This window comes from Umbelopsis ramanniana (assembly GCF_025399195.1).
Source record: "Umbelopsis ramanniana AG unplaced genomic scaffold K450scaffold_97, whole genome shotgun sequence".
Classification (NCBI taxonomy): Eukaryota; Fungi; Mucoromycota; class Umbelopsidomycetes; order Umbelopsidales; family Umbelopsidaceae; genus Umbelopsis; species Umbelopsis ramanniana.
Window position 1 is genome coordinate 1 of NW_026252183.1, and position 26,203 is coordinate 26,203.

Genomic DNA, 26,203 nt, shown 5'->3' on the forward strand with positions numbered 1-26,203 from the left:
GCAATGGAGGACGTCAAGTCCTCCCCAAAAACAAAAGCTGCAACCCCCCCCCCGTTCGCGCTTCCCAAGAAAGCACTCACCCATTTTCTTGTTGAAAACGATCGCATCAGTCTTTCGGACAACGATGACTTCCTTCCTGCCCCAAAGTATCGTCCCGTTGCAGTTGGACCTGTAAAGGTTTCAGCGCGAGCTCCTCAGCTTAGCCAAGCAACGGCAAGCTAGAGAAGCTGCTATTCTCGCCAACCAAGTTCCTGCCGCTCCTATTGCTACCGCTGAGCCATCTCTTTCGCCCTTGCGCGAATCGTCTGACTACCAAGCCCGTCTTCGTCAACTTGCTCTACATGATCCCGTCACCGATCAAAGGTTTGGTCCCTCTATTCCTGCTTCATTCCACTCTAATGCCTCTTTGAATGCTTCTCTCCGCTCCGCTGATGGTGACGATTCTGAATCGACGCTTTCCACTTTTTCTAAAGGCAAAGGAAAAGCGCCCTTGAAGCTTACCTCGCGCATCGGTACCATGGTTAACAACCTTCTTGGTTCTAACCGTAGCCGATCCCCTTCACCAACTGTAACACTGTCTACAACCAAACGAGCTGCTTCCCCGTCATACTCTGACAATAATCGGGCTACCCCTATCCGTATCATCAACCGTTACACTTCCGGTGCTCCTGGTTCTGCCACTGCTGTGACAGCTCCAATGGAAGCCCTTCAAAGAGAAAATGAAGACTTACGACGACAAAACGCGGATCTTTTATTTCGAATCACTGAACTACAGCGAACCAACGAAATACAGTTGAAAAAGATGGATAATCAAGCTACGCAAATGCTTGATTTACAATATTCCATTAATAACCTAACGAAAGACCTATCCGCCATGAACCATAACTACCAGCAACTTCTTTCACAGGCTAGTGAAAACCGAGGTACGCTAGCTTCTAAGCATGCTCCACCTACAACACCTACAACAGCTCCCGCACGCCCCGACGCCATGGAACTCTTCGAAAATACAGCTGCTGCCGAACTTGTTGGTGATAAAAACAACGCCCGCCGCAACCAGAAGAACCAGAAGGACCAGCACCAGCGAGATATGACCGAGCAGACTCCAAGCCCTGTACACCCCAGGCCTTGGAATGCCAAGCATATCCCTCAAACCACCATCACGTATGCTTCCGTGACCAAAAAAACAGTTGCCCCTACTGGCCGACCCAAGCAAAGTTATTCTGCTATTGCCGAGAAGCTGGTTTCCAACAAACCCACCGCTAACGCAGAAGCTGCTAAGAGTGCGCTCGCTTTCTTCCACCAGAAACGAGTCCCTCATAAAAGCAGCACCGAACAGCGTCTTGGCCTGCGACGTATCTACGACAACGGCATCCCTCGAACCAGCTATAAGGATCTCAAATCCCGCCTCTTCGCGTAGCACTTCATGTTAACAAAAATTGTTAACATAAGCTACATCGCCCAGAACTGTGTGGAATTTGTGATCCAGGATGACTACACCACGTCCTTTCTCGCTAAGTGTAAAACTTTCCGCTTCCAAGTGATTGAAACAGATCCTACTAAACCACTTGATCCTAATTTCCCTGTAGATAAACTTGATGAAGTTAAGGCTTTGTTCGCCAAACGAGTCGCTAACATCATTCAAAACACTAAGCAAGACTCCGTTAAGGAGTTCTTTACTCAATATGCCGCAGAACTCAACATTCTTTTGCCGATCTCTGATACTCCCATGGAATCTTCCCCATGAAGATATACCTACAAAATATGAAAGGGTTTTCACCCGAAAAACTAACTTCTTGCATTCAACTTCTAGACAAACATCTTGCCGATATGATCGTAATCACAGAGTCTTGGCATTTCTCTCGCTATAACACATACACTCCTTATCTATTAGCAACGTCCACCCATGTCCCCAGGACAAACGGCCCAAGCGCCGGTGGACTAGCCATACTTGCACGACCTAATTTACGATCCAGCTTTACACTCCTTCACCAAACGACTCATTCCATCACCTTCTCTCTCCACGGCCACTGCCTACATGCACTATACTTACCCCCGAGTATGCCATGGAATGTATGCCAACAACATATGCCCAAAACCAAAGTCTCTGTCCTTCTAGGCGACATTAATTACCATCCCAACGTTCCTTCTAAAAAATACATACCCTCGCTAATCCTGGATCCAAGAAAACAAGGCATCTCCGATCTATGCCTTCAACATGATTTAAATTGGATTACGGACACCCCACCCTTCAAATATGACCATGTCCTCTTAGACTCTTCTCTCTTTACGACTGCCAACACCCATGCTCCTATACACCCAAAAACCGACCATCACCTCGTCACCTTTATGCTTCCCCCAAAACCACCTCCATCACCCACATCCACTCCCCAAGCCATCCGATTTAACCTCAAATACCTCGACGAACCTCTGCTCGCTGACCAACTGATCGCATGCTTTGAATTGTTATGGAATGAGCATTACCAACTCATGCACTTCCTTTCAGATCAAATAATGCAGTCCCAAGATATTTCCACCACGCAAGACATTATCGATACCGTTTATGCATTATACATGTCTTTAATCTCTACGTGTTGCGAAACCATCCTGGGTACTTATACCCCTCAGCAACGCTGCTCGGAAATCGACCACTCCTTAAATCCAGCACTGCCCACTACCATACCGTCCGACTCTTCAAACGAAGTCAACGAGGAAATAGCAAGACACTCCTCTCCGATGATCCACTGCTTTCCCCTCTGGAAAGCGTTACTGACTTCTATACCAACCTCTATAACCCTCCACACTCTGATCGCTTCCATTCCACCCTTTTCCACCGACAAGTGCACCCCCTCCCTGATAATCCACTACTTTTCTTTTCTTACACCAGAGAAGATTGCCAAACATATTATGAAATACCCCAGTGCCAAAACCTTTGGCCTGGATGTCCTTCACAGTCGCATCTTCAAAGCACTCTCCTCTTCAACTGTTTTCCTTTCCTCTATGCAACTCCTCTTCTCCACATTTCTTTTTTCTACTCTTACACCTAGTATGTGGAATATATCCCAAATAACTCCTATACCCAAAAAATCCGATTCCTTTACCCCATCCTCCTCACGCCCAATCTCTCTCACACCATGTCTTCGCTAGATCTTTGAATCCATTCTCCTATCCTTTCTATACTCCCAACCCAAGCTCAACGTCTTTTCTCCCTTTCAAGCTGGCTTTTGCCCTGGCTACACCACCATCTCTCATTTATGGTGAGCCAATGCGTCAGCACACGCTCCATCCCAACAACGCAATTTCCATATCTTTCTTGATTTAGAGAAAGCCTATGACCGTGTCCCCATTTCCCGTCTCCTGGATAAACTTATCCTCCGCGACACTCCCACCGCACTAATTCAACTTGTCGACTCTCTCTTCTCCTCTTGCTTTTCCCAAATGATTGTCAACCAATCTGTTGGCCCTCTATTGTCTCGCTCTGTAGGCCTCTTTCAAGGCAGCCTTCTCAGCCCATGGCTGTTCAATGTCTATATCAACGACCTTGCCGAAAAAATCGCTCGCATCGACTTCCATCCCTTCATTCCTCCTCTCCTCCTCTTTTCCGACGACATCTTACTCCGAACCCTCCACTCCTTCCATCGCCAAACGTATGCTATCCATTGTCCAAACCTGGATTGTTCACAATGGTATCAATGTCAATGTCAATGTCAACAAATCGGCCATTATTGACACCCCCTCCTCTCGCACTCTTAAACTGGCACTGAACGCTGTCCTATCGTTACTTCCTGTGATTACCTTGGCATCCCCTTAACAGCCAATGGTCTTAATCATCTCTCTTATAATAAATGCTAAGAAGTGATAGTAGTCATCGCTATTTATTACCCATAAATGCTGATAAAGCAGACATTCGATTGTACTTGTCGCTGTTGGCTATTGTCTGAAGCGGATTTAGTTGTATGAATTAAAAGCGGTTTTCGATATAGAAATTTGTAGAACTCTTTATTGATATGTGTAGAAATGGATGACACAAACACTAATGTTTAACGGAAGCGACAGCTCCATTGTATCCGTCCATCAGAGCTTTATAAGTAGGGATGTGGGAACCGAACAAAGCTGCAAGACCTTCAAGGTCCATTCGCCAATCACGAGCCAACTCACAGGCAACAGCAAACCAGTTCATGAGTTGAATTCCGCCAGCTTCCATTCGTGACCATGAGGCGTCTCTGATAGCTTCATTAAATGTACCGGAAGCATCGGTAACCACAAAGACTTCATAACCAGCAGCCTTGGCAGATAGGGAAACAAATGTTACGCATACATCTGTAACGATACCGGAAATGATAAGCTGTTTCTTTCCTGTAGCTTCTACGGCTTTGACGAACTCTGGGTCATCCCAAGCATTAATTTGTCCTGGTCTAGCAACGTAAGGCGCATTTGGGAACTTGGCCTTGAGCTCTGGCAGCATAGGACCATTAGGACCGTCTTCGCGGGATGTGGTTAAGACTACTTTCAAGTCAAAGAATTTTGCAGTGTCACCGACAGCCAAGATAGTGTTCTTAAAGGAATCTGGGTTAGTGTCTTGAACTAGGTTGAATAATCCAACTTGGTGATCGATGAAGAGAACAGCTGCGTCCGATATGTTCAAACGATTGTAGTCTTCTACTAAAGGTGGTTACTATCATTCTGTCTAAAAAAAAAACGACATTCCATATAACACATACTTGCAGCCGAGGCATAACTGGCAATAGACAAAAGCCCAACGAGGGCTGTGGCAAAGTTGAAGGTGACACGCATTTCGAGAGAAGACTATTCGTGGCAAAGGATTGCTTGTGTACTTGAATACTGTGATCAAGCCCTTTGCGTCGAAGCCCTGATATTTATACACCTGAATCGTGTATATTAAAACGAGATGATCGAGCACCAAAAATAAATTCCGGTTCGGTGCTTACACATCAATTGCTAACAGCATTAACGCAGGCACTTTGATCAAATACAAAGAGATACAATACATGCATGGATGCTGTTTTACATTTCATCGGCATTATGATCTGATATTGAATTTCAACCTACCATCTACACCATAAACCACTACCAAGCTCTGTGCTGGTGTAGATCTCAAATCCACAAACACTGTACACCCTCACCGGAGCATAGGCGTTCTTCTCTCTTGGTTCGTATGTCCTATTTACCGTCGTCGAATACAAAGATCAATATCTATTTCAGCCGCGAATGTTTCGCAGATCTATTTATCAAGCTGACATCAATCATTTTCTCCATTATCGGTGAATGTTGGATGATAACATAGCCTCCGGCCAACGGACTACTTTATTCAGGGCGAGTGATATCCATTTTCAGTTATTGCGCGATTTTGTAGTCGATCATCTTCTGGTATTATGAATAAAGTAATTATTTTTTTACGGACGCTTCTTCGCTTTTCGTAAGGTAATATGTGTTTATGCCCCCCCGCGACTATTATTAGCACTTTCATGCATCAATACTATTCTTCTTTTCTGGAAGCACCACCATATAGAATAGAGGTCATTCACCGATATTTAATGTTATTGATAGAGCGAGAGCAGTTGAGGAGAGAACATTCTGAGAAACATTCGTACCTTACGCTTGCACGGAGCATGTTCGAAATGGTTTACTTTGATCCCAGCTAAAATAAGCATGACCGCAATGGAGATCCCACAACATTCATTTCCGTTCAACATGGCACCAGCTTCAACTTTACGGAATTGCACTGCATAGGAAAAAAGTCATATTTAGACGCAACTGCAATAAAATATTTCATGCTGGATATGTCTGAGAAGCGACCTGGCTGGCTGACTCCAACCAACCCGCCCCCTCCGCGGTAAATTTACGTGAGGTTGTGGAAACGGGTAATTCATTCCTTAATAAGCTTTACTGTGCCCTGCAAGACCTCCAGTTGTTAATAACCAGTACTATGGTACAATATCCGCTGGGTGTAGTCTTAGAAGTTTATTCTTGCGGAGTCTGTACTGGAACAACGCTGTCATTGGTACCTAGGTACCCATATTGAAACCTGGCACGCTCCTGCACAAGCATTTGAAATGGCAAGGATCTTGAGGATTTCTTAGAAATTCAAATAAACTATTTTTATACAAGCCTCACACCAGTGTCAATAGTTTGCTGAAAGTGAAGACTTTTTAGAGGAGTTTTGCGAACATCCTGCCTGGCGGGAATTTTGCGGGGAAGAGCTGTTTTTGCATACATAAAAAATCACCGATACAATCTTCTCGGAGAGATAGAGTCAACGACCTTTCATTTTAACGCACGTTCCTAACCGCACGTTCCTAAGGGACGCATTTCCTAACCTGTTTTCAGCTTGGATACCCTTGAATCACTCACAACTGAAATCTGATCGTTGGCAACTATTTAGAAAGGCTCAAATTGTGCCCGCGTTGTGTTGGAATACAAGTGGACGCAGGCCAATGGGGACTCATCCTCTGGGGATCAACCTATTAATGTCAACGTACGAAACTAGGTGCTATAGGAAAAGAACCCCCGGTAATGTAGACAGTACGACCGGCCATAGTTAGCGGTGGATTATGAACTAATAAGTGGTCCTACACAGCCCCTATCTCATACACTGGGTGTGTAAAAATCAAGATAGAGACATAGCCATCCAACCATCAAATGATACCTGCTTCACAATTGTCAAATTTGAATGACTTGAAATCTTGCAAGCTTCATTTATGAAATAATTGGTCAACTATGCAGTAAGCCGATTTTACTACACAGCTTTGAACGGTTGAGCATTTATTGACAAATCATTATGCCGACGACATATACTGAATTTACTTATCTTGTTCGATATTGGGTACAACTTGTGGTTCTTGTCGATATTAATACAGGCACCCATTTTTTCTTATTAGCAAACAACGGTGCATATTGTCATTGGAAATAAGAAGCATTAAAGTAATATTATAATTTAAGTAGGCTATCAAATATGAAAGAGATAAATATTCAAAGTAATCTGTCGACTTCGACATTTGGGCAGCTAAAGATAGCACTACAATCGCCGATAATCCAAGGAACACTTGGTATTTGGAGAACGAACCTTTTCAGTGAGAAAAGAAAGTGACTTCTACCTATGGGTCGATGATGTCTCACCGATGAAAGCAAATCTTAAAAGTTACAGTATGATAGCATAAAGAATGAGCTCAGCAGTCGCTACAGCACCATGGTGGTTGGAAAGTCCAGCCTTGCCAGTAATGGAATCATGAACATTGGTGATATGGATGTTCCATGCGTTTTTTAGATTCCATTGTCATGCACATATTTGACACGTTCATCTCACCAATTTGCCGTCTCGCACCCCAATGGAAATCCCTATGTAATATGAACAAGATTCGTTCCGATGTACTTAACAAAAGTGGGTGAGGCGGCGTACATAATAAATGGGCTTGACGAGTAAACGTATCGCCTCGCTTCCAAGCTTTCCAACAAGATTGATAACACTTTATTGATTTCGTCCTTTGGCAACTTCTTTGACATGTACAAAGTTATTTTAAAATAGCATTTAAGAATCTGTTTTAAGGATTGGTTTAAATTTTTTCTTTTCAAAAATCAGTTTAACAGTGTTTCCATCGAGGCATTCTGAACAGGTTTCCAGGCAATAGGTTGTGATTAGAGAACGTTTTTATTGGTGCACTTAAAACACAATATTTTTAGCGTTGGATGCCAGCTAGTGCAATCGCTATCAATACTGAAACATAATTGAGATATATAAAAATTATTTAAGCTGGAATACGAGATACATCTCTGTCCCAATGTCGGTGCTGTCCGACGGCTTCGATAAATGACTTTGCAAAGTTGCCAGTTTTACCAACGCTTTTGACAGCCTCAATGGCGCTTCCAACAATCGATTCGGATTCCTTAGAAGCAGAGTATACGCCGGCTGTCACAACACCTTTTTCTGAAGTAATAGCTTCATCAATAGAAATGAGCGAGGGAGGGATTGCAGACTCGCGTAAGAGCGCAACACCGTCGCTAACAGCACCGATAGTCTTAAAGTGCTTATAGGCTTCATTGATCCATTGGAAAGCTTCTCCATTATTCTTCAGAGTATTGATGCTCTGAGCTCCGCCAGGTACGATGATGGCATCGAATAAGGTGGACTTTGCAGTAAACAAGGAGAAGTCAGCGTAAATGCCATAGTCAGATGTCTCAGGTGAAGTTCCCTCCGGCTCTTCTTCCTCAGGGTTTTCCATTTGTTTGGAACTCTTGATTTTTCCTCTTCTTGGCCCAATGATAAAGGTCATGGCGCCGGCTGCTTTGACGGCTCCTCGAAGTTCCAAAAGTTGGGTGCTATCATATCCATCGGCAACAATGAATGCTACCTTTCTTGTAGCAGGTGAACCAAAGACTGTGTTCAACTGACTAAGGGCAGGGGATTGTCGGCCATGGTTCTGCACGGCAGCCTCGGATGGAATCTTGATGCCAAGACCATCAGCTACGCGCTTAGCAAACTCGTGGTCAACGTTCAGGAAGTTTTCGACTTGACGAGTTTGAATCCTAAGATCGTCGACTCTTCCAAGCTCAAATCTTGCGGCGGCAACCAAGTGATCCTTCTCAACGTCTGACATGGAATTCCAAAACATGGTGGCTTGTTTGTAATGTTCCTTGAACTTTGGAGCACGTAATCGTGTCTTCAAACCTTCGGTCTTTTCTGGGAAATGCATATACGGATGATCCTCCTCTGCAGCAGGTCTGGGATTTACGTAGCGGTTTGGCCAATAATTGACTTTTCCCTTGTTGATACGCTGACGATTGAAGCCATCGCGCAGGTTGTTGAAGAAGGGACAGATCGGCTTGTTGATTGGGACTTCATTGAAATTGGGACCGTTGAATCGATTCAACTGAGTGTCCAAATAAGAGAAGTTACGGCCTTGTAACATTGGATCATTGCTAAATCCAATACCAGGAACAACGTGTTGCGTACAGAAGGCCACCTGTTCGGTTTCAGCAAAAAAGTTGTCTGGATTGCGGTCCAATGTCATTCGACCAATCCAACGAACGGGGACTTGTTCCTCAGGGATAAGCTTGGTACAGTCAAGAAGATCGAAGTCGAAGTTATGTTCGTCCTTTTCTGCGACAATCTGGATACCAAAATCATACTGAGGATAGTTTCCAGACTCAATGGCTTCCCACAAATCTCTTCGATGATAATCAGGATCTTGTCCACCAAGCTTTTGAGCTTCATCCCACACAAGACTGTGTGTACCCAATACAGGCTTCCAGTGGAACTTGACAAAGTGGCGTTCCATCTTTTCATTGATTAAGATGTAGGTATTGACGCCAAAGCCTTGCATCATTCGATAACTTCTTGGGATAGTACGATCGGATAAAATCCACATCAACATATGTGTTGATTCAGGCATCAGAGAAGCGAAGTCCCAAAAGTTGTCGTGAGCTGTCTGGCCCTGAGGGATTTCGTTATGAGGTTCAGGCTTGAGCGAGTGAACCAAATCGGGGAACTAATAAAATTCAGATTAGTGTGAAGGTCGCCTAAAGTTTCAGATTGAAAATTGGCCACTGACCTTGATTGCATCTTGAATGAAGAAGACTGGAATGTTGTTACCAACAAGATCCCAATTTCCTTCGTCGGTGTAAAACTTGACAGCAAATCCACGAACGTCGCGTACAGTGTCGGCTGAACCTCGAGATCCTTGAACGGTACTAAAGCGAACAAAAACTGGAGTCTTACGAGAAGTATCATTCAATACTTTGGCGCTGGTAAATTCTGCTTGAGATTCAAAGAGTTCAAAGTATCCATGAGCGCCAGACCCTCTAGCATGAACAACTCGCTCAGGAATGCGTTCATGGTCAAATTGAGTGATAGAATAACGGAAATGGAAGTCTTCCATCAAGGTAGGACCACGTTCTCCAGCCTTGAGTGTATCGTCTGTATGGTCTATCTTAACACCTGTGGGTGTAGCAAGAACATGGCCAGGTTCTTGGTCCTGTGTACGGTTTTCCTGTTCGAGAATCTGATCTTTCTTGCTGGACCCAGGTTTGGTTGCCGAATCTTCGGCAAGTTTGTCTTTCGTAGCAGCAAGGCGGTTGACTAAATCGGTCATGGTGAAATGTAGTATATTTCCGCTTTGCCTCTCTGAAGTCACTTATATATTCACAATTGCGTTGCAATCCTGTCACTCATACGTAATGTTTTCGAAGACATCCTACCCATGCAAGTGGCCGCGATGATCGACGATATTTTCTTCCCAATCCTGCATTATAACACATTAAATATATTTAAACAGCTTCATTTCATAGAGGACGCACAATATATTCCCTCACGTAATGTTTGCTCTACAAGCTAGAAGTAAGCAGAAGAGGGGTCTGCAAAGGCGGAGATTGAAATTGCATGATTATGACAGTAAGATTTGTTCAAGCACAGACCACGGGCAACGCCTGGATTCGGGGGTTCCGAAACCATGGTCCAAGAAAACTGTTTGACTTCGGTGAAGTGTGCCTATGCCATTTTTTCGTCATGTGAAGTTTCTGAGTTGAGATCTTTCCCACTTTTCGTGGGTGAAACAACCTTTCTATCCCTTTCGAGAATCGATTTTTAGTCAGCAGCAGTTAATTTTGAAGATCTTGACGTTCTAAAAAGAGACCTGGCATACTTTTGGTTCAGATCCGATAGCCCAGCCACTCAAGGCAATACTCACAAAGTCCTAACAACTAATATTTTGAACTGCTTGTAAGTTGTAGTTTAACTGAGATAGATATCGACAGTCGGTTATGACAGCAGCCGGAGATACCTTGTCGAGCTTTGATTGTTTCCGTGGATGCGGCTATAAAATACGTAACCATGATCGTGGATTACTTCCCTGTTGCCTTGCGCGTTACAAAAGTGTTCGGGTCCAGCCTGTATGATAAAATCTGATCATGTCCACTCAATCAATTCAAACTAGCTCGTCGTAGCATAATACGGTGGGTTGGTGTAGCTTAAGTCAAGATAGCTCATATATGTGGATGGCTTACCATTCAATGGTGAGGGGGGGGGGCTGTTACCTTCTTACTGGTCGACGGTGGAAAATTTTATGTCACTCTTTGGTACGTTTCCATTTGCTGTGGGTTTTGAGGAAGAATCATAGACGTTTGTTAGCTGCTGCCTAGTATCACTACATAAATTGATTACAATGTGGAATGCAGGTATACAGCGTGTTGTTCATACCACCTACTGTTTTTACAATGAAATTCGTCACATCATTGCAACCTAAATTGCTAGCTTCTGTATGCCGGTTGCAGCTTGTGAGCACCGGCTTCTAACTATATATGGGGGACCTTTACTTTGTAACACCTGGGTAAGTGCATCTTGTGGACAAAAAACTTCCTAGCTAGCAAGTTAACCTAAATGGACTCCAATCATTACCTTAGAGAGATTGAAATTTCGAATTGTGATGCTGCTCAGAAAGAGATCACCAATGTCGGGATTCATTCGCAGTATTTGTTGTCCCTGTACACGCGAGATCAAAAAATTCACTGGGTGTAATTTTTTTATTTACGACTACTCTGTTTGCTTCACTACTATCACTGTTCAATAGGTCCGATTGGTTTTTCGGGCTCAACCCAATCAAAAGTACCTTGGCGCTTTGTCCAAAAGACATTACTTGGCTTGGTGGCACTGAATAACTCTCCACCGACATTCAGATTACCACTGAGGAAAGTATTTGGATAGCCAGGATCAAATTCATAGGCATTTTCGATTTCCTTCATTTCTTCTTGGGTCAAGTAAAGACTTAAAGCTTCAATATTGCCTTTGAGGTGCTCTAACGTCCTTCCGCCAACGATTGGAAAGACATATGGCGCTTTTTGTCTGACATATGCGAGTGCAACGCTGGTGAGGATTGTGCCATGTGCATTAGCGACGTTTTCCAGGGCCTTGGACACAGCCTTTTCCCGCTCGGAATATTGTCTTCCTTTGCGACCCGGGTTGTTAATTTCGCGCTCTTTATAACCTTCTTTAGTATGGAATCGTCCTGAACCCAAAGCTCCATACGGTAACAATCCCATGCCTTCAGCACGACACATTGGGATAATTTCTCGTTCCAAATCGCGAAGGCCAGCGTTCCATTGTCCCTGATAGACGGTGAATTGACGCAAACCACGTTCACGAGCATATTCATTGCATTTTACAACAATCCATGCTGGTGTATTGGAGATTCCCAAGTACAATACCTTGCCGGAAGCCACAAGATCGTTCAAGCCGTGCATCAGCTCTGGAATATTAACAGTGTAGTCCCACCAATGCAAGTAGAACAAGTCAATATAGGTTGTCTGAAGGTTTTTAAGGGATTCTTCAACCGAAATGCGCATAGACTTGAGACCGTTACCACCATAGTTTGCTTGAATCTTGTCCTTGAGATGTAATTTGTAGGCAGTACAGTACTTGGTGGCGATAACCATTTCATCTCGATTTTTGCGGGATGCCATCCAATCTCCAAGCCACTGTTCAGATTCCCCATCTTGATACATATTGGCTGTATCAATAAAGTTACCGCCTTGACTGGCGAAATGATCTAGTATTTCAAATGAAGTTTCCTTGTTGCATTCACCCAAGCCATCTTTATATGCCTCACCAAAGTTCATGGCACCCAGGCATAATGGGGAGACTCTGACCGAAGCAGACGGAGCCAGCTGACGATAACGACATAGGAAGGATTTAGACTGTTGATTATCTTGTAGAGACATGTTTTTCGTGATTGAGATAGTTCTGATTTGTTTTTTATCACCAGGTAAATGGTCCTTTTATAATTTAGACGAGTTGGTTTGTTTCCACTTATGGTCACCGGTAGTACTAAAGACACCGAATACCCTTATGTGCATATTCACCGATATTCATTGAACACATTACCCATTTCTATTGCGCAGTAACTAAATGCCAGCTTGCGTAATAACTTCTTGGGTACCTTGACAGTAATGAAATCAAAGATAAGCTTGCGTAAGTGATCGGACTCTTAATCGGATGAACGCCGGCTCAGTAACGCAACCAAGTACTTTTAAATATACTGCTATCTTCATCACATTACCAGGGAAACACCAAAAGTTTTCATTTTTGAATGCTGTCTTTCTTCCAGTCATTTTCTCTTTATATGTGAGCTATCCTTCAATGGAAAGGGTTAATAAGTTTCGATAACTAGTTGATGTGACCAGCATCAGAAATGTAAATGGCTTGATTTTTCATATTGCAACTTGGATCAAAATCAAAGTATATGTTTATTGACATACAAACTCGATGTAGAAAAATTTTCAAAAGCTTACCAATCATGCTGTATTGAGCTGCTGCGGCAGGTGCCTGGTGTTGGTTTACCAAAATTTTCAGCTTTCCCACAGAATTTCTACAAATCAATTGTATTTGCTTTGAAAGCATTGATAAGCAAAGTCATTCATAGAAACTAAGACGTCCAGAAGCAAAATATGTAGATAATTATATGCATTCAAAGCTTTTTACATTTATTATCATGGGGGGATAAATGATTGAAATGGATGTATGATTATTCAAATTCGATAAGCATCGAAAAGGTTAGAAGCTTGCTAGTGATGGTTATGTAGTAGGTGGAGGTGTCTATTGTGAAAATGCGTATGTGCAGTTGGTTACCAGGCCAGCTTGGCAATGATGCTGTTAGGGAAGGAGCGAACTAATAATTTGCGGATTTCATCCATCATAAGGATACCCAGAGCCAGAGGGAAAGGAAGGAACCAATGTTTGATGGGTACAGAACCAGTTAGTAAAGTATTTTGGATCCAAGGAACTTCAGTGACAATAATGGCGACAATCAAAGAACAAGTCATTCCGACGAATAACCAAAGGTTTCTACGAGCAGGACGAATAGGATCCGCCTGAAGTATAGACAGCTTTCGATTGCGAATGGATAGAATGTTGCCCCACTGTAAGATGACCAAGGTGACAAAGGTAACGCACTGACCACTGAAGCTGATAGTAGTAAACTGATCAGACGTCAAAGGGTTTCCTGTAGAATCCCATCCCCATGTTTGATTGTCTTCAGGGCCCCAAGGTCCACTACTGTATGTGCCAACCCAGTCGTACCAGGTAAGACCAGTATGCTCCTTCATAAATAGGAAGAACATGGAGAGTGAACAAATAGTTTGCATAGATCCCATGAATCTTGATAAAGCAAAAGCAAGTTAGATGAGCCCCTCGTACAGTTCTCCGAAAAATATAACAAGACTTACATATATGATTGAAGGTATATCTTGAAGTTGATCAGGTGATCACGCTTTGGGTTACGAGGTTTTTGGGACAACAAGTCAAATTCTTCGCGTTCCATAATCAGTGCTAAGCACGGGAATAAGTCCGTAAAGCAGCAAATAATAATCATTAGGAAAGAGCTTAGAGGAAGAGGTGTACCAGCGAAAGCATTAACCAAGACTGGCCAGATTTCGGACCATGAACCAGCGGGAAGAAGATAGCCAATAACTTTTTGCAAGTTCTGGAACACAAGTCGACCAAGACGAATAGCTTCGGTAATAGAGTCGAAGCCTCCAAGTAGAACCAAATCAGCAGCTTCAATGGCAACATCGCTACCACTAACGACTGCAACACCAACATCGGCGGCTTTCAAAGCAGGAGCATCGTTGACACCATCACCTGTAACGGCCACAACATTTTCACGCTTTTGAAGTTCCTTGACAATCCTGAGCTTTTGTTCTGGTGTAGTACGAGCAAAAACAATTTCTTCATATTTAGCCACGATATCCCATTCGATATCACCAAATTTAAGAAGATCACTTCCAGTCAAGAGTAGACTGGTCACACCTTCGAACTTTTCATCGGCAGCATCCGACTTGGTTACATCAGTATACGTATCGGGATCCCTGGTAGTGGTGAAAATTCCAATTTGACGAGCGATAGCAGCGGCGGTTAGTCCAAAATCACCAGTAATCATGAAGAATCGAGAGCCTGATCGGCGACAGTCAGCAACAGTTTGAAGGATTTCGGGACGAGGTGGGTCCATAATACCGACAAGGCCGATAACAGTCAGATCTTGTACAGCGTTGCGCACTATTTCGTCTTGAAGTTCATTTGATCCCAATGCACTTGATGGCAAATAAAAGCGACTGCAAAGCAGGAGGACACGTTGTCCTTTACCAGCCCAAGATTCTTGAGTAGCATTCAAGCGAGAAATGACTTCAGCAGTCAAAGATTTAACAGTGTTGGTAGCCGAGGAGAGAACAGAAGTACACTTTGGTAAAAGAATATCAGGAGCACCTTTGACGAAAACCAAAGACTGCTTGCCACTTCCACCGTAAACTTTTTCCATGGCTTTGGAGTCTTCAGCAGCTTGATACATGGTCAGCATCCACTTATTCTTGGAGTTGAAGGGGATTTCAAAAGTACGGACGAATTCTTTGGCTACTTGTTCAGTGTTGCCGAGTTCAGCAGATAATCGAAGAATTGCAGCATCAGTTGCATCGCCATTGACAAGTCGATCAGAGATAGGTAAGTTCAAAGTAGAAGCATCGAAGGTGGAGTTATTGCAGAATAGCGAAGCAAGGTGAAGCTTTTTGTAGGCAGCGGCGGTAGGAGATGCTTTATCCTGTACCATTCTGTCTCTGCATTCCTCAGGAGTGCATTCAGAGTCTTCGAAGCCAATAGAGGTTACGAACATTTTGTTTTGTGTGAGGGTTCCAGTCTTATCAGAGCAAATGACAGTAACGCAGCCAAGAGTTTCGACCGTGGTAAGAGCTTTAGGGAGAATGTTGTTTTGTTTCATACGGCGTGCAATCATCATCATGGTCATAGCAACGCCAACGGGCATACCCTCTGGAATGAAGGCAACAACGCATCCCATCAAGTTCATCAACAATGCAACAACGTTTTGGAAGTCTGGATGTTTTGGACGGAGGAAACTATTGGAAAACCATGTTAGCTTTTGCTTTCTTACAAATCTTATGACTCACAGGATACTTACGCAAGCCATTCAATAAGAAGAATTGATACAAGAACGCAGGTCAAGCAAACGATAATTCTAACGAATCGAGAAATCTCTTGCTGGATCAAAGTAACTTTTTCCTTTGCAGCAGTGGTCAGTTTGTTGATTCTTCCCATGACTGTATTGTTACCTAGCAATCACGCACATGTTAGAGTATGATTCGATGATGGATAGACAAGTTGATATATTGATCATTACCAGTTAGGACAACGACACCTAGACCGCTTCCATTAACTACATGGGTTCCCATCAAAGCGATGTTTTTGGATTCCAAGAAGTTTTCGTCTGTCATGGAAATGGTACCTTCAACTGGTTCACTCTCGCCAGAAAGGACGGCACGGTCGAATTTAAGATCGCTAGAAACTTGAATAAGTCGGAGATCGGCAGGAACCTTGTTACCCAACTTGATCTGGACAACGTCTCCAATAACGAGGTTGCTTGCTGTCATTTTAGTGGGGACTCCACTGCGAATAACTAGACATTCTGACGGAAGTAAGTTGAGAATGGAGTTCATAACGCGAGAAGTTGACCAGTCTTGGAAAGCGGAAAAGGAAGCTTGAAGAAAGATGACAATGATCTAAAGTGACCATTATTTTCCGGTTAGGTAAAAGAGAAAAATGCTCGCTGATTTAAATGACGTTACTTACAACAAGAATAGCGAGAGCAAGATTGACAACACTTGGGCTTCCGCCAGGACTGACTGGAGGAGTACTCAGAGGCATCCAGCAAAGGAAGAAGGTGATGACTCCAATCCAAAGAACAGAACAGAAACCACCAAAAACATAACCCAGAACTTTCTTGACATAGTTTGGTTTGCGCTGAACCAGCACATTAGGACCATTTCGCTTCAATCTGTTTTCAGCTGCCGAAGTGTCCAAGCCAACAGTATCAGAGGTATTGAAGCGTTGGACGACTTCTTCCGTAGTCAATTTATGAAACTCCATGGAAGCAAAGTATTCTGAATCGTCCAATTCCTTTTCTTTGTTCTTGCTCTTGTCGTTAGGGACATGGATGGAATCAGTGACATGAATAGATAGAGTGCGAAATTCGACAGGTATATTGTGATGAGTTCCTTCGGTGACTCCAGAACGACGACGAACGTCCTCACCAAATGTCAGTTGAGTGCGCTTTTCTTTATCAGTATTCATGTTTTATATATGTGCTGACAATGTCAAGCCAGGTGGTGAAGAGAGGAATACCGGAGAGATCGACTGATAAATTGAAGCTGGGCAAAATTCTGGCTTTTATATCATTCGATGTATGTTCGTTTATGTTGAATTAGGAAAGCTTATTTCAAAATGCCTCATTTTACACATACATTATTTTGTCAGCGGCACTCCAATTGAACATCTTTTTTTTTACATGCGGCAACAAGAAGAAGCTCGAGACATTGGCAACTGATAGCCCATCATATTGCTTACAATATCTATGAAGCATGTAGTCTACTCAACTAAATTTCTGGGTAAAATTAACAGTTGAACTCAATAGAGGGAAATAGTTTACAGCATATTTCGTAAGAAGTAATTGTATCGGGTCAATGTGGTGAAGACCAAAGTCAATCATTGTAAAAAATGTTACACGTGGGGAATGCGCTTAGCAAATATCGCGCAAAATTGGTTGGATCTCGTTAACGCTGGCTGCTTTTTAACCTCAACAGCAAATTTAGCGCAAGCATTGTCTGAGGTTGAAGCGATACCACCTCGCCACATAGCTCGTATGTGAAATGGGTAAACGAGCGCTATGGACGAAAAAAATACACTCGCTCGAAGGCTCAATACTCTCATAGAACGATGTTACCGGAAAAACTATAGCTGCCAGGTGATAAAACGGATTATCCTGTACTTCAGGTGCCATGACGACGCATAATTCACGCTTTATTAAGCACTCCGGCTTAACAGAGATCTACTGGCTATGAGATACCTTCTGGAATGACATGACGTTCCCATATATATTAAGTGCTACCAGTTGTACGCTGAATTTGACTGTACTTGATACACTATTGGTGAGTGATAAGATATAGATCCTAAGCTCTCATTAAGGGTAAAATGAGTCTTGTGTGTTGAATTTCCTCAAGCTGATAGGAAGAAATCTCCACATGGTGAAAGTGTGAAGATAAGGACAGCAACTTCGATTGTGGCAGTAAGGCTGAGTTATTTTTGCCAATGCTGTGTACGTTCTTTTGATCCAAATTCACTCAGTGGAGTTTGAACCGTCAATCTCTAAATGCCTCACATTTCGCCTTCCTTCGCCAAATCAATTATTTTATGTGTGTGAATATCATTGAACAACGGAACAAAACACAGTGAAGCGTTCGATTCAGTACCACGTCCTAAAAGTCGAGCCATTGCTCTTTCTTTCAATCAGCAACCCGTTTTATTACAACAAAATTAAATACAATTACGCTTTTTGCAAAGCATCGGTGATCACGCCGGCAAGCTTCAACGCTTTCTCGTCCTCGTATCTTCTAGTGATAATCTGAAGACCAACACATCCTCCATCACAGGCAACAGGATCAAAGTCGTCCCAAAGTCGCTTTTCAACTGGTGAGATATACTCCAAATCTGGCTTACCATCAATAGAAGCATCGGCTCTGAGTACTGGGAAAGCTACAGCAGGGTAATCCACAATATTCCAGTAGTTGGTATAACCAACATAGTTGGCCTTGCGGTGAGGGTATGCTGGTACGGCGGTCACAGGAGCAATGATACCATCTATGACTTGTCCAGAGGATGACACCTTAGAGCTGTTGTTCCATTGTGCCAAAATGGCCTTTTCGATACCGACTCTCTGTCTTTGAGCGGCCCAGATAACGCTGCCTGGAATTTCTTTGAGCAGGTGACTTCCCATTGCCTGATGTTCTAGCAAAGGTTCATCTTCCAAAGCTGCCCTGATGCCAGCACCACCGTCTGAGGTGAAGAAAGCAAGCATCAAATTGTCGAGTTTATCGTGGTCAATAGGTTCCCACTCTATCACTTCGTGGCCTTGGGCCTTGACGGCTTCCACAGCCTTTTCAACAGCTCGTGTCACCGCAGGTGTAGGTCGGCAATATTTGTCAGATCGAAGGACAGCAAACACCAGTCTCTTGGGTAAAACGGGCTCTCTCCATGGAATGGGTACACAGTTTTCGTCCAATAGTTCAGGATGGCTGTTGTAAAGGACCTTGGCTAATAATTCTACGGATTCAAGCGATCTTGCCATGGGTCCAGCAATAGACTTGACGTGGAATTGTCCTCCCAATCCTGCAAGAGTTCCAGCTGTTGGTATACGACCAGAGGTTCCTTTAAGTCCAAAAAGACCATTGTAGTTAGATGGGATACGAATACTTCCACCAATGTCGGATCCAAAACCAACAGGAGAGCCCCCAAAAGCAGAGAGCGCGCCTTCACCTCCTGAGCTACCTCCGACACCGTGGCTTCTGTTCTTTGGATTGGTTGTTACACCATAGACTCTCGATTCAGTCTCGCAAGACATCATCGCCAAGGGGACGGTAGTTTTGCAGTAGACAACAGCGCCCATATCAATGATGAGCTGAGCAATGACAGAATTCTCTTCGTAAACCTTTTCCGTCCAGCTTGTGAAGCCGACACCAGATGTGGTGCCTTTGAAAAGATGGTTGTCTTTGATGGAAACTGGAAGACCGTGCAAAGGACCCTTCAATTTGCCTTCTCTTTCGTAGTAGTCGTCGAGTTCCTGGGCTTCGGCAATAGCTTGTTCGAATCGCATTTCGGACAAACAATTGAGGAGTTGTTGGGCATAGGCAGCGCGCTTGCTGTAAGCCTTTGTCACTTGAACGGCTGACCATTTCTTCTCTTCGATGTTTTTCAAAAGGACAGGTGCAGACACTTCTGTGATTTCCAGTTCTTCTTCTGAGAATAATCCAGATTCTCTTGGGAAGTTGGAGACATCCAATACAGAGTCATCAGGCATTTTGTCCTTGGGGATGCGGTATTCATCTGGTAGTTGCTTTTCACGGCGTTCTTGCGCAGCATTGGCTCTTTGTTGCCATACGGGTATCTCGACAGTCATTTCTGGGTATGTAGAAGAGAGAGGAGATAATGTGGAACAGCTGTTTTAAATGTGAGGAACGAATAAAAAATAGGTTATGACTAACTGAGAATACGTATCTAAGGTTTTGGAACTTTAATACCGTGTGCCTGGGAACAAAAAATATTGGATGCTGACAGAATGAGCGTGAAAGATCTAGCAATGCTTGACGATGCGCATCCAAATAGTGCTCCACGCTAAATCCTAGTTCTATTTTGAATACAGAGGATTTTATGCATGTCTTCGGTCATGTTCCTGGCATGTAATTTGGAAAAGGACAGTTGCGTGCTTTTGGCGCATAGTTGGTAATTATTCATTTAAACTCCAGCGTGTTATCATGTAACGAGCACGGCCTAGACGGTACATTTAAGCCCTACGTCGGCTTGCTGCCGTTTCTTGTTGAGTTTTTAAGCTTGACCTCTTTTCAAAAGAACCTTTTGTGATGAACCAATGTTTATATGAGGCTCTCTCAGTGATCTTTGGCTTTATGTGCGGGCACCAATCAAAAGGTGACGTTTGAAATATCCACTGATTGCCCCCCAATACAAACGATAAAAGCAATAATAGTCTCTGTAGGCCATTCGAAAGCTGTTTTTTCTTTCAACAAAAAAAGCGCACTACAAAGTGCAATAAATATATTGAAACCGCTACTTGTTCTTTTTTTTGGACACTCAATACTAACTAAGTATCTGTATTATGATGTTTGCTGTACCTGACAGACTGAAAAATCTCATACATGAAACCATTGTGGTCCAATAGCAGTTAAAATTTAAGGGAATCCGCATGTAATAGAGGACGTTGATGTTTGTTGACACACCGTTCCAGTGCCGCATTGGAAGCTGACCCAAGTGTTGTTGACGCACTCCTTGTAACCGCTGGATCCGCTAGCTGTACACAAGCTTTGACCGTTGTTAGCCGAAGTGCAGGCGGTAGATGTAGAGGTTGGCGACTACAAATATCGATCATATAATGTTATTACTTTGATGAATCAATTGTAATCACCTCGCAATACTTACCTGCGATGTTGTGGTGGTGGTAGAAGATGCCTTTGTGGTTGTCTTTGTGGCTGATGTGGTAGACGCCTTGGTTGTTGTCTTGGAAGAACTGGTGGTGGTGGTCTTGGAAGAAGTGGTGGTGGTTGTAGTAGTTTGGGTACTGCTGCTGGAAGACTTTGATGTGCTGGTGGTGGTAGTAGAAGTAGGTGTAGATCCTGAGGGAGGATTGGCAAGATCACCCACGATCGTGATGTTGCGATACTGTACACCCCAGTTTCCAGCTTGTTCATCAGGAAGCCAGATATCAACAGCATTATCCTGAATCCATGTTCCAATATCAGTAGCAAGACAGTATCCGTAATCTGGAACGTAGAAATAGGTTCCCCAAGGGATAACACGGGGATCCACAGCGCATCCACCGAGTTGAGCGTTGTATCCGGTTGCGGTGGGACCAAGGTTGTTGTAAGATGTGACTCTAACTTGGAAAGTCTTTCCGACAGGAGCGCTATAAGTTCCTAGCTGACCGTTGCTCTGAATTTGATAGGGTAAAGACATGACGCCCATCGAAGTATCATTACTGTTGCTATCTTGCATGGCAACAATGGTGTAAAACCCTCCATCACAAGGGGCACTATCGACAGCTGAAAGAGAAGGCTGGCCCCAGTCGCTCACCCAAGCAACAGCATTGGCATCTCTCCAGATACGATAAGCGGCTGCGCCAGTTTCACGGCCTAGTGTGATGTTGACGGATCCACCAGAGTAGGTTCCAGCAATATTAGGTGGGACTGGAAGGCGAGCAGCTCCAAGAGTATTCTTTGCAATGCTTAAGACTGGGGACTGTTGGTAAGGAGCGATAAACGAAGTGACTGGGCGATCAGGAACAGTAATGTCTCCTCCCCAAAATGCACAAGCAGGAAGACCAGATTGTCGCTTGGCCAGAGGATAGGACATTGCCACCGAGGCAAAAGCAGCGTAGATAGCCAGAGAAAGACGCATGTTAAAGGAAAGGAAGTGGGATGCGTTGATGATGTATTGGCATCGACATTTTCCTATAACCTTTTATAAGAATCATCCTCTCACAAAAAGAAATATAATAGCACACTTTAAAAAACCCATGCTGCCCTGTACCTTCCAAGTCCAAACCTGATTGTGATCGTCGGAGGATTTTAATGAACTGTTTATGAGTATTACAGAAGATGAATATTAAAGGGTCTAGTGTTACGATATCACAACCATACGTACTTGGGATGGAAATTATGGCCACGAAGGGTGCTCTTTACTGTGGCGAAACAAGCCTGCCCTCCTATTCTGGGTAGAAAGAATGCAAATGTGGTGGTATCGTCCATGCAGCGACCCTGACTAACTTCCTTAAACTCTCGGTTACACCATTGTAATTACCTGCGCGTAATCCAGTTATTACTATTAAAATGATGTGGATTGCATTTTCCACTGAATTACAAGAGTTACACACCTGTATTCCAAAATGTGCTACAAAGCAAGTTCGATTTCTTTTGGAATTTTCTTTGCTCAAGGACCCTCTTAAGTGCTAGTGGTTGTGTACCTGGTGTTAAACATTCTACCGAACTCAGTCAAGTACGACTTTTGCATAGATCATAGGATGACTTCTCTGACCATAGTAAATAAGTGGATTGATGAAAAATTGCCCAACCTTGATAGATATATAACTACCATTATACTCATCGTTCTTCTAGGTCGTATTGAGACGCCTGCTTCATATTCATGAAGTGTTGCTATTGAGTAGACGTGAGAACTTTTAGAGATTTCCAAAGGCTTGTGGCTCTGCATGCAGTGCATGTAATAGAAGATTGCATATAGTGAATTGAAAGAAAAAGATGGTAGAAAAAAAAATAGTAATTCACAGCGGTATAAGAAATCAATTGATAAATTATGTATATTCTGTCCTGAATTCAATGCTCTGCTCTTAGTTTTTTGTCGATATCAGTGCATACTGATGACACACGTGCTTGCTACTGCTTTCAGTAAATGTAATTGCCAGGGTCTAGCGAAGACCCTACTTGTGATCAGGGTTCACTACCACACACCATCATTGATAACTTTCTTTTACATATCCAGTTTTTTACATCTCATCACAGCAAATTTTTATAAATGCAACTGATGTCGACTTGAGTCTAGTCGTCGATCGTATTAACCTCTGGTAAAAGCATACATATGACGCCATATTATGTGCCTTCGAGTTCAAGTACCTGGTCAATTCATACAGTATACTATACGTGGTACTTGTTTCACTGTTGTACAGCGTGCAACTTACCAAGTTGCTCAGGGTTCGTTTCCTTGGTGTCTTACAACAAGCTTCTGACTCTAACCAGCAATGGTCGTTTTCCTAACATCTTATGGCAGGGATGTGGATTGATAAAAGGATAAAGTGAATGTTCAAAGTAGACCGGTCTTCATACTGTCCATTGTACATTGACTGTATGTGACGATTTTTATCGTTTCGGGTAGGAGCGGGGAAGGTTGATAAAGAAGTAGGTGCATGGAACATCCTGACGGCAGCGGATAGGTACAATCGGGTTCTCGTTATATTGCGTACCGTCACACATGAGGTTGTGTCTGAATGGGTCAATTTCTGTCGAAGCTCTCACACCTGTACACCGGAGGTTTCTGATTGTGTGATCCTTCGGCTTTTTGCTAATGTCACATACTTTTGCGCCGCGATATGGAAAGCCACACCACCTGTATTGATCAGGCACGCCCAACCGATATTTGTGTCGCTTGAATCGGCTTTACTGGAGATAGCAAATATACATTGATATTATGATGCCAGTGGTTCATGAGATATAAGTATACTCTGTTATTATTGATGGAACTGAATGTGATACTAGGAATGGAGAATTACACGATAGGTTTATATTATTGAAATAATGAAGGTCAGTGCCAACACTCTACTATTGAAGAAGTATGCCAAGGTGTAAAAACATTTTCTTTTCGTTTACTATCACACGCCAGGTAACTGCAAGATATTAACCGTATGGATGAGTGAGGTTCTGAAAAGCACGTGCGATTAAAATAAATAGGAGTTTGGTAAAGCTGTACAAAACATTGACTGTATAGCCTCCAGCTGCTTTGCTTGCCTTCTCTGAAAATCTCAAAATATTACTTAACAATAGGCTTTTGTGTGCTTTTATGTCATAAGTGCTGTTTCCAATGTCAAGTTGCAAGTGTACCTTGATGATCACTCTTGATTGCGCTTAATCCAAAGCGTTCTAAAAACACCAGCATTTACTTCAAAACTGTAATCTTTAACAATCTTACGCAGATGGCTAAATTCTACATCCTCGCTCAAAAAGGGTCCACTTGAAATTTTTATAGATAAGCCATGTTAGAAGTGCGAATATCTGGATTCGCGAGTCAATGCCTAGTATTAGCCTCTAACCTCCTGAAGAGAGTGAGGCACATTCGCATATAGTTTGTTTAGCTAAAGCCTTCACATTTACCAGTACCAGTGCAAAATACTGGGCATAGTTTATTTTCTTTCCCTGGTTCTATTTCTCCTAATGGCATGCTTTGCCCAACGCTCGAAGTCTCCAGTAATTATATGGAAGAGGAACAATATAGCCTGCTGCAGCGCTGGCTGCTGCTGCTAACCAGAACTTCGGATCTTGCAACATAACCTGACCACCAGTCAAGTGCCAGTCTACCACATTTTCTGCCGTTTCCATAGCCAGCATGGAGACAAAGCTCATGCCCATGGCCGTTTTAAAAGCTGCGGTATAAGGAACCTTCATTGAGCGTTGTAATAGCACAGTCTCAAGAGCAAGGGACGTTGTAATTCCCGCAACCTACATGACTCTATTGTTAGATAAATCATTTCCAAACATGATACAAGCTCTGAACCTTACCATCGACATAGCTGTACAGGTTAAAGCCGGCATACTCGGATAAGCAGACTGCAAGTACCACATAGTACTGAAGTCACCTGCTGTACAGCCCACTAAGCATCTACATCAACCAATTAATGCGATTGAGGCAATACCATTGATATCCGAATTTGACAACCCACCTCAGAGTATTAATTCTTGTCCTTTGCCAGGTGGTTTTATCCGACCAAAAGTCGAGCGTGACCATACTTGGCTTTGCCGCCTTACAGCTCTTGCTAGACTTTTCTGCATGACAGCTGGAAGTGAAGACTCTTTTTGGGGTTAATAGTAACAGGGTTGAAGATTTTTTGCATGTATGGAATATGTGGTACATAGCGGACAGCTGAGGACAAAGCGTGCCGCTGCGGTTGTTTTTATTGTGGTTATGAGAGAAAAACAAGCAAATTGTGCCGACATGGGAATGGAAACTCCGGCGAGCTTAATGGGTCGGCATTGGAAAATTCACCATCCCTAGGTGCTTCAGCGTCCTCAGTTACAATGACAAAATGCGTTCACAATTCCTTTGCGAGAGCATCATTAATCCATATCTCGAATGGCAAAATGAGGAGGCATGGTAAATATTTTTCACTTATCCGCATTTTACAAATTCGTTCGACATTGCGACTCTGCAACAGATCGTGGCTGCAGGTTAACTTTACAAGCTGTCCATAGACCTTTCTCTTTAACCAACCTAGTCTTGTCATTGGGATGGTGAAAGTATGTAAATAGCCCGCCAAATACCGACAAGCAATGCAATCATGCAGAATATGGTGTAAGCAACCAGGGCGCAAATTGTGAAGACTTCCAGATGAGAAAGTGCTCAAGGTAGCCGCCTCATGTCAAATACTAAAATTGACATACGTGTAGCTTGCAGTGTCTCTCGATTTGAAACGAACTACCTGCGACGACTAAGGTACATTTCGTAAAGCTCTTCGGAATTCGAATCATCAACAAATCGATGTTTTGTAACTACATTTCGTATTGCTGTTAGGATTCTCAACTACTGACAAGCCGGTGTACAGCACAGACATCTACAGAAGGGTACCAGGTGTTATGGAAAAGTGATGACACGGCCAAAGCAACATCAGCTCAACGATGCTGCGCGGTTAGTTATGCCCTAAACCGTTCACTACCATCTGCATCTTTACCCCGCTCTATCAGAGCGAATTACGCTGCGATAACCTTTGGCAGCCGTTGAAACAGCGCCACTTCCAACTTGTATACTATTATTTATACCTTCAGTGCAGGAAACCAACAGTTTCTAAGATTCTCTCCATTT

The 26,203-nt window shown here is 43.2% G+C and overlaps 10 protein-coding genes across 10 annotated transcripts; 3 read left to right on the top strand and 7 right to left on the bottom strand.

Annotated features, from left to right (window-relative positions):
• The first annotated feature begins 370 nt into the window (after positions 1-370).
• K450DRAFT_262410 (uncharacterized protein) lies at positions 371-1,579 on the top strand. Its single transcript, XM_051592473.1, has one exon. It carries the CDS (start codon positions 518-520, stop codon positions 1,415-1,417), a length of 900 nt encoding a protein of 299 aa, XP_051440286.1. The 5' UTR covers positions 371-517; the 3' UTR covers positions 1,418-1,579.
• K450DRAFT_262411 (uncharacterized protein) lies at positions 1,579-3,332 on the top strand. Its single transcript, XM_051592474.1, has one exon. The coding sequence runs from the start codon at positions 1,741-1,743 to the stop codon at positions 3,142-3,144; it is 1,404 nt and encodes a 467-aa protein (XP_051440287.1). The 5' UTR covers positions 1,579-1,740; the 3' UTR covers positions 3,145-3,332.
• On the top strand, positions 3,291-3,882 carry K450DRAFT_262412 (uncharacterized protein). Its single transcript, XM_051592475.1, has one exon. The coding sequence runs from the start codon at positions 3,436-3,438 to the stop codon at positions 3,724-3,726; it is 291 nt and encodes a 96-aa protein (XP_051440288.1). The 5' UTR covers positions 3,291-3,435; the 3' UTR covers positions 3,727-3,882.
• Positions 3,883-3,919: 37 nt separating this feature from the next.
• K450DRAFT_262414 (uncharacterized protein) lies at positions 3,920-4,836 on the bottom strand. The gene is made up of 2 exons (XM_051592476.1): positions 4,719-4,836; positions 3,920-4,656 (listed from the first exon to the last, which is right to left on the bottom strand). The coding sequence occupies exons 1-2, from the start codon at positions 4,789-4,791 to the stop codon at positions 4,031-4,033; spliced, it is 699 nt and encodes a 232-aa protein (XP_051440289.1). The 5' UTR covers positions 4,792-4,836; the 3' UTR covers positions 3,920-4,030.
• Positions 4,837-7,566: 2,730 nt separating this feature from the next.
• K450DRAFT_262419 (uncharacterized protein) lies at positions 7,567-10,281 on the bottom strand. Its single transcript, XM_051592477.1, has 3 exons — positions 9,564-10,281; positions 7,782-9,500; positions 7,567-7,674 (listed from the first exon to the last, which is right to left on the bottom strand). The coding sequence occupies exons 1-3, from the start codon at positions 10,101-10,103 to the stop codon at positions 7,651-7,653; spliced, it is 2,283 nt and encodes a 760-aa protein (XP_051440290.1). The 5' UTR covers positions 10,104-10,281; the 3' UTR covers positions 7,567-7,650.
• Positions 10,282-11,110: 829 nt separating this feature from the next.
• Positions 11,111-12,731, bottom strand: K450DRAFT_262438 (uncharacterized protein). The gene is made up of 3 exons (XM_051592478.1): positions 11,405-12,731; positions 11,214-11,316; positions 11,111-11,153 (listed from the first exon to the last, which is right to left on the bottom strand). Exon 1 carries the CDS (start codon positions 12,721-12,723, stop codon positions 11,563-11,565), a length of 1,161 nt encoding a protein of 386 aa, XP_051440291.1. The 5' UTR covers positions 12,724-12,731; the 3' UTR covers positions 11,111-11,153; positions 11,214-11,316; positions 11,405-11,562.
• A 728-nt stretch (positions 12,732-13,459) lies between these two features.
• On the bottom strand, positions 13,460-17,190 carry K450DRAFT_262439 (uncharacterized protein). The gene is made up of 5 exons (XM_051592479.1): positions 16,634-17,190; positions 16,185-16,563; positions 15,966-16,116; positions 14,227-15,903; positions 13,460-14,158 (listed from the first exon to the last, which is right to left on the bottom strand). Exons 1-5 carry the CDS (start codon positions 17,132-17,134, stop codon positions 13,627-13,629), a joined length of 3,240 nt encoding a protein of 1,079 aa, XP_051440292.1. The 5' UTR covers positions 17,135-17,190; the 3' UTR covers positions 13,460-13,626.
• A 1,147-nt stretch (positions 17,191-18,337) lies between these two features.
• On the bottom strand, positions 18,338-20,244 carry K450DRAFT_262444 (uncharacterized protein). The gene is made up of 2 exons (XM_051592480.1): positions 20,134-20,244; positions 18,338-20,052 (listed from the first exon to the last, which is right to left on the bottom strand). The coding sequence occupies exon 2, from the start codon at positions 20,010-20,012 to the stop codon at positions 18,384-18,386; it is 1,629 nt and encodes a 542-aa protein (XP_051440293.1). The 5' UTR covers positions 20,013-20,052; positions 20,134-20,244; the 3' UTR covers positions 18,338-18,383.
• A 463-nt stretch (positions 20,245-20,707) lies between these two features.
• On the bottom strand, positions 20,708-22,021 carry K450DRAFT_202988 (uncharacterized protein; the record flags this gene model as incomplete). The annotated part of the gene is made up of 3 exons (XM_051584705.1): positions 20,708-20,719; positions 20,848-20,979; positions 21,047-22,021. The coding sequence occupies 3 exons, from the start codon at positions 22,019-22,021 to the stop codon at positions 20,708-20,710; spliced, it is 1,119 nt and encodes a 372-aa protein (XP_051440294.1).
• Positions 22,022-24,369: 2,348 nt separating this feature from the next.
• Positions 24,370-25,441, bottom strand: K450DRAFT_262451 (uncharacterized protein). The gene is made up of 3 exons (XM_051592481.1): positions 25,068-25,441; positions 24,907-25,006; positions 24,370-24,846 (listed from the first exon to the last, which is right to left on the bottom strand). Exons 1-3 carry the CDS (start codon positions 25,256-25,258, stop codon positions 24,559-24,561), a joined length of 579 nt encoding a protein of 192 aa, XP_051440295.1. The 5' UTR covers positions 25,259-25,441; the 3' UTR covers positions 24,370-24,558.
• Positions 25,442-26,203: the final 762 nt, after the last annotated feature.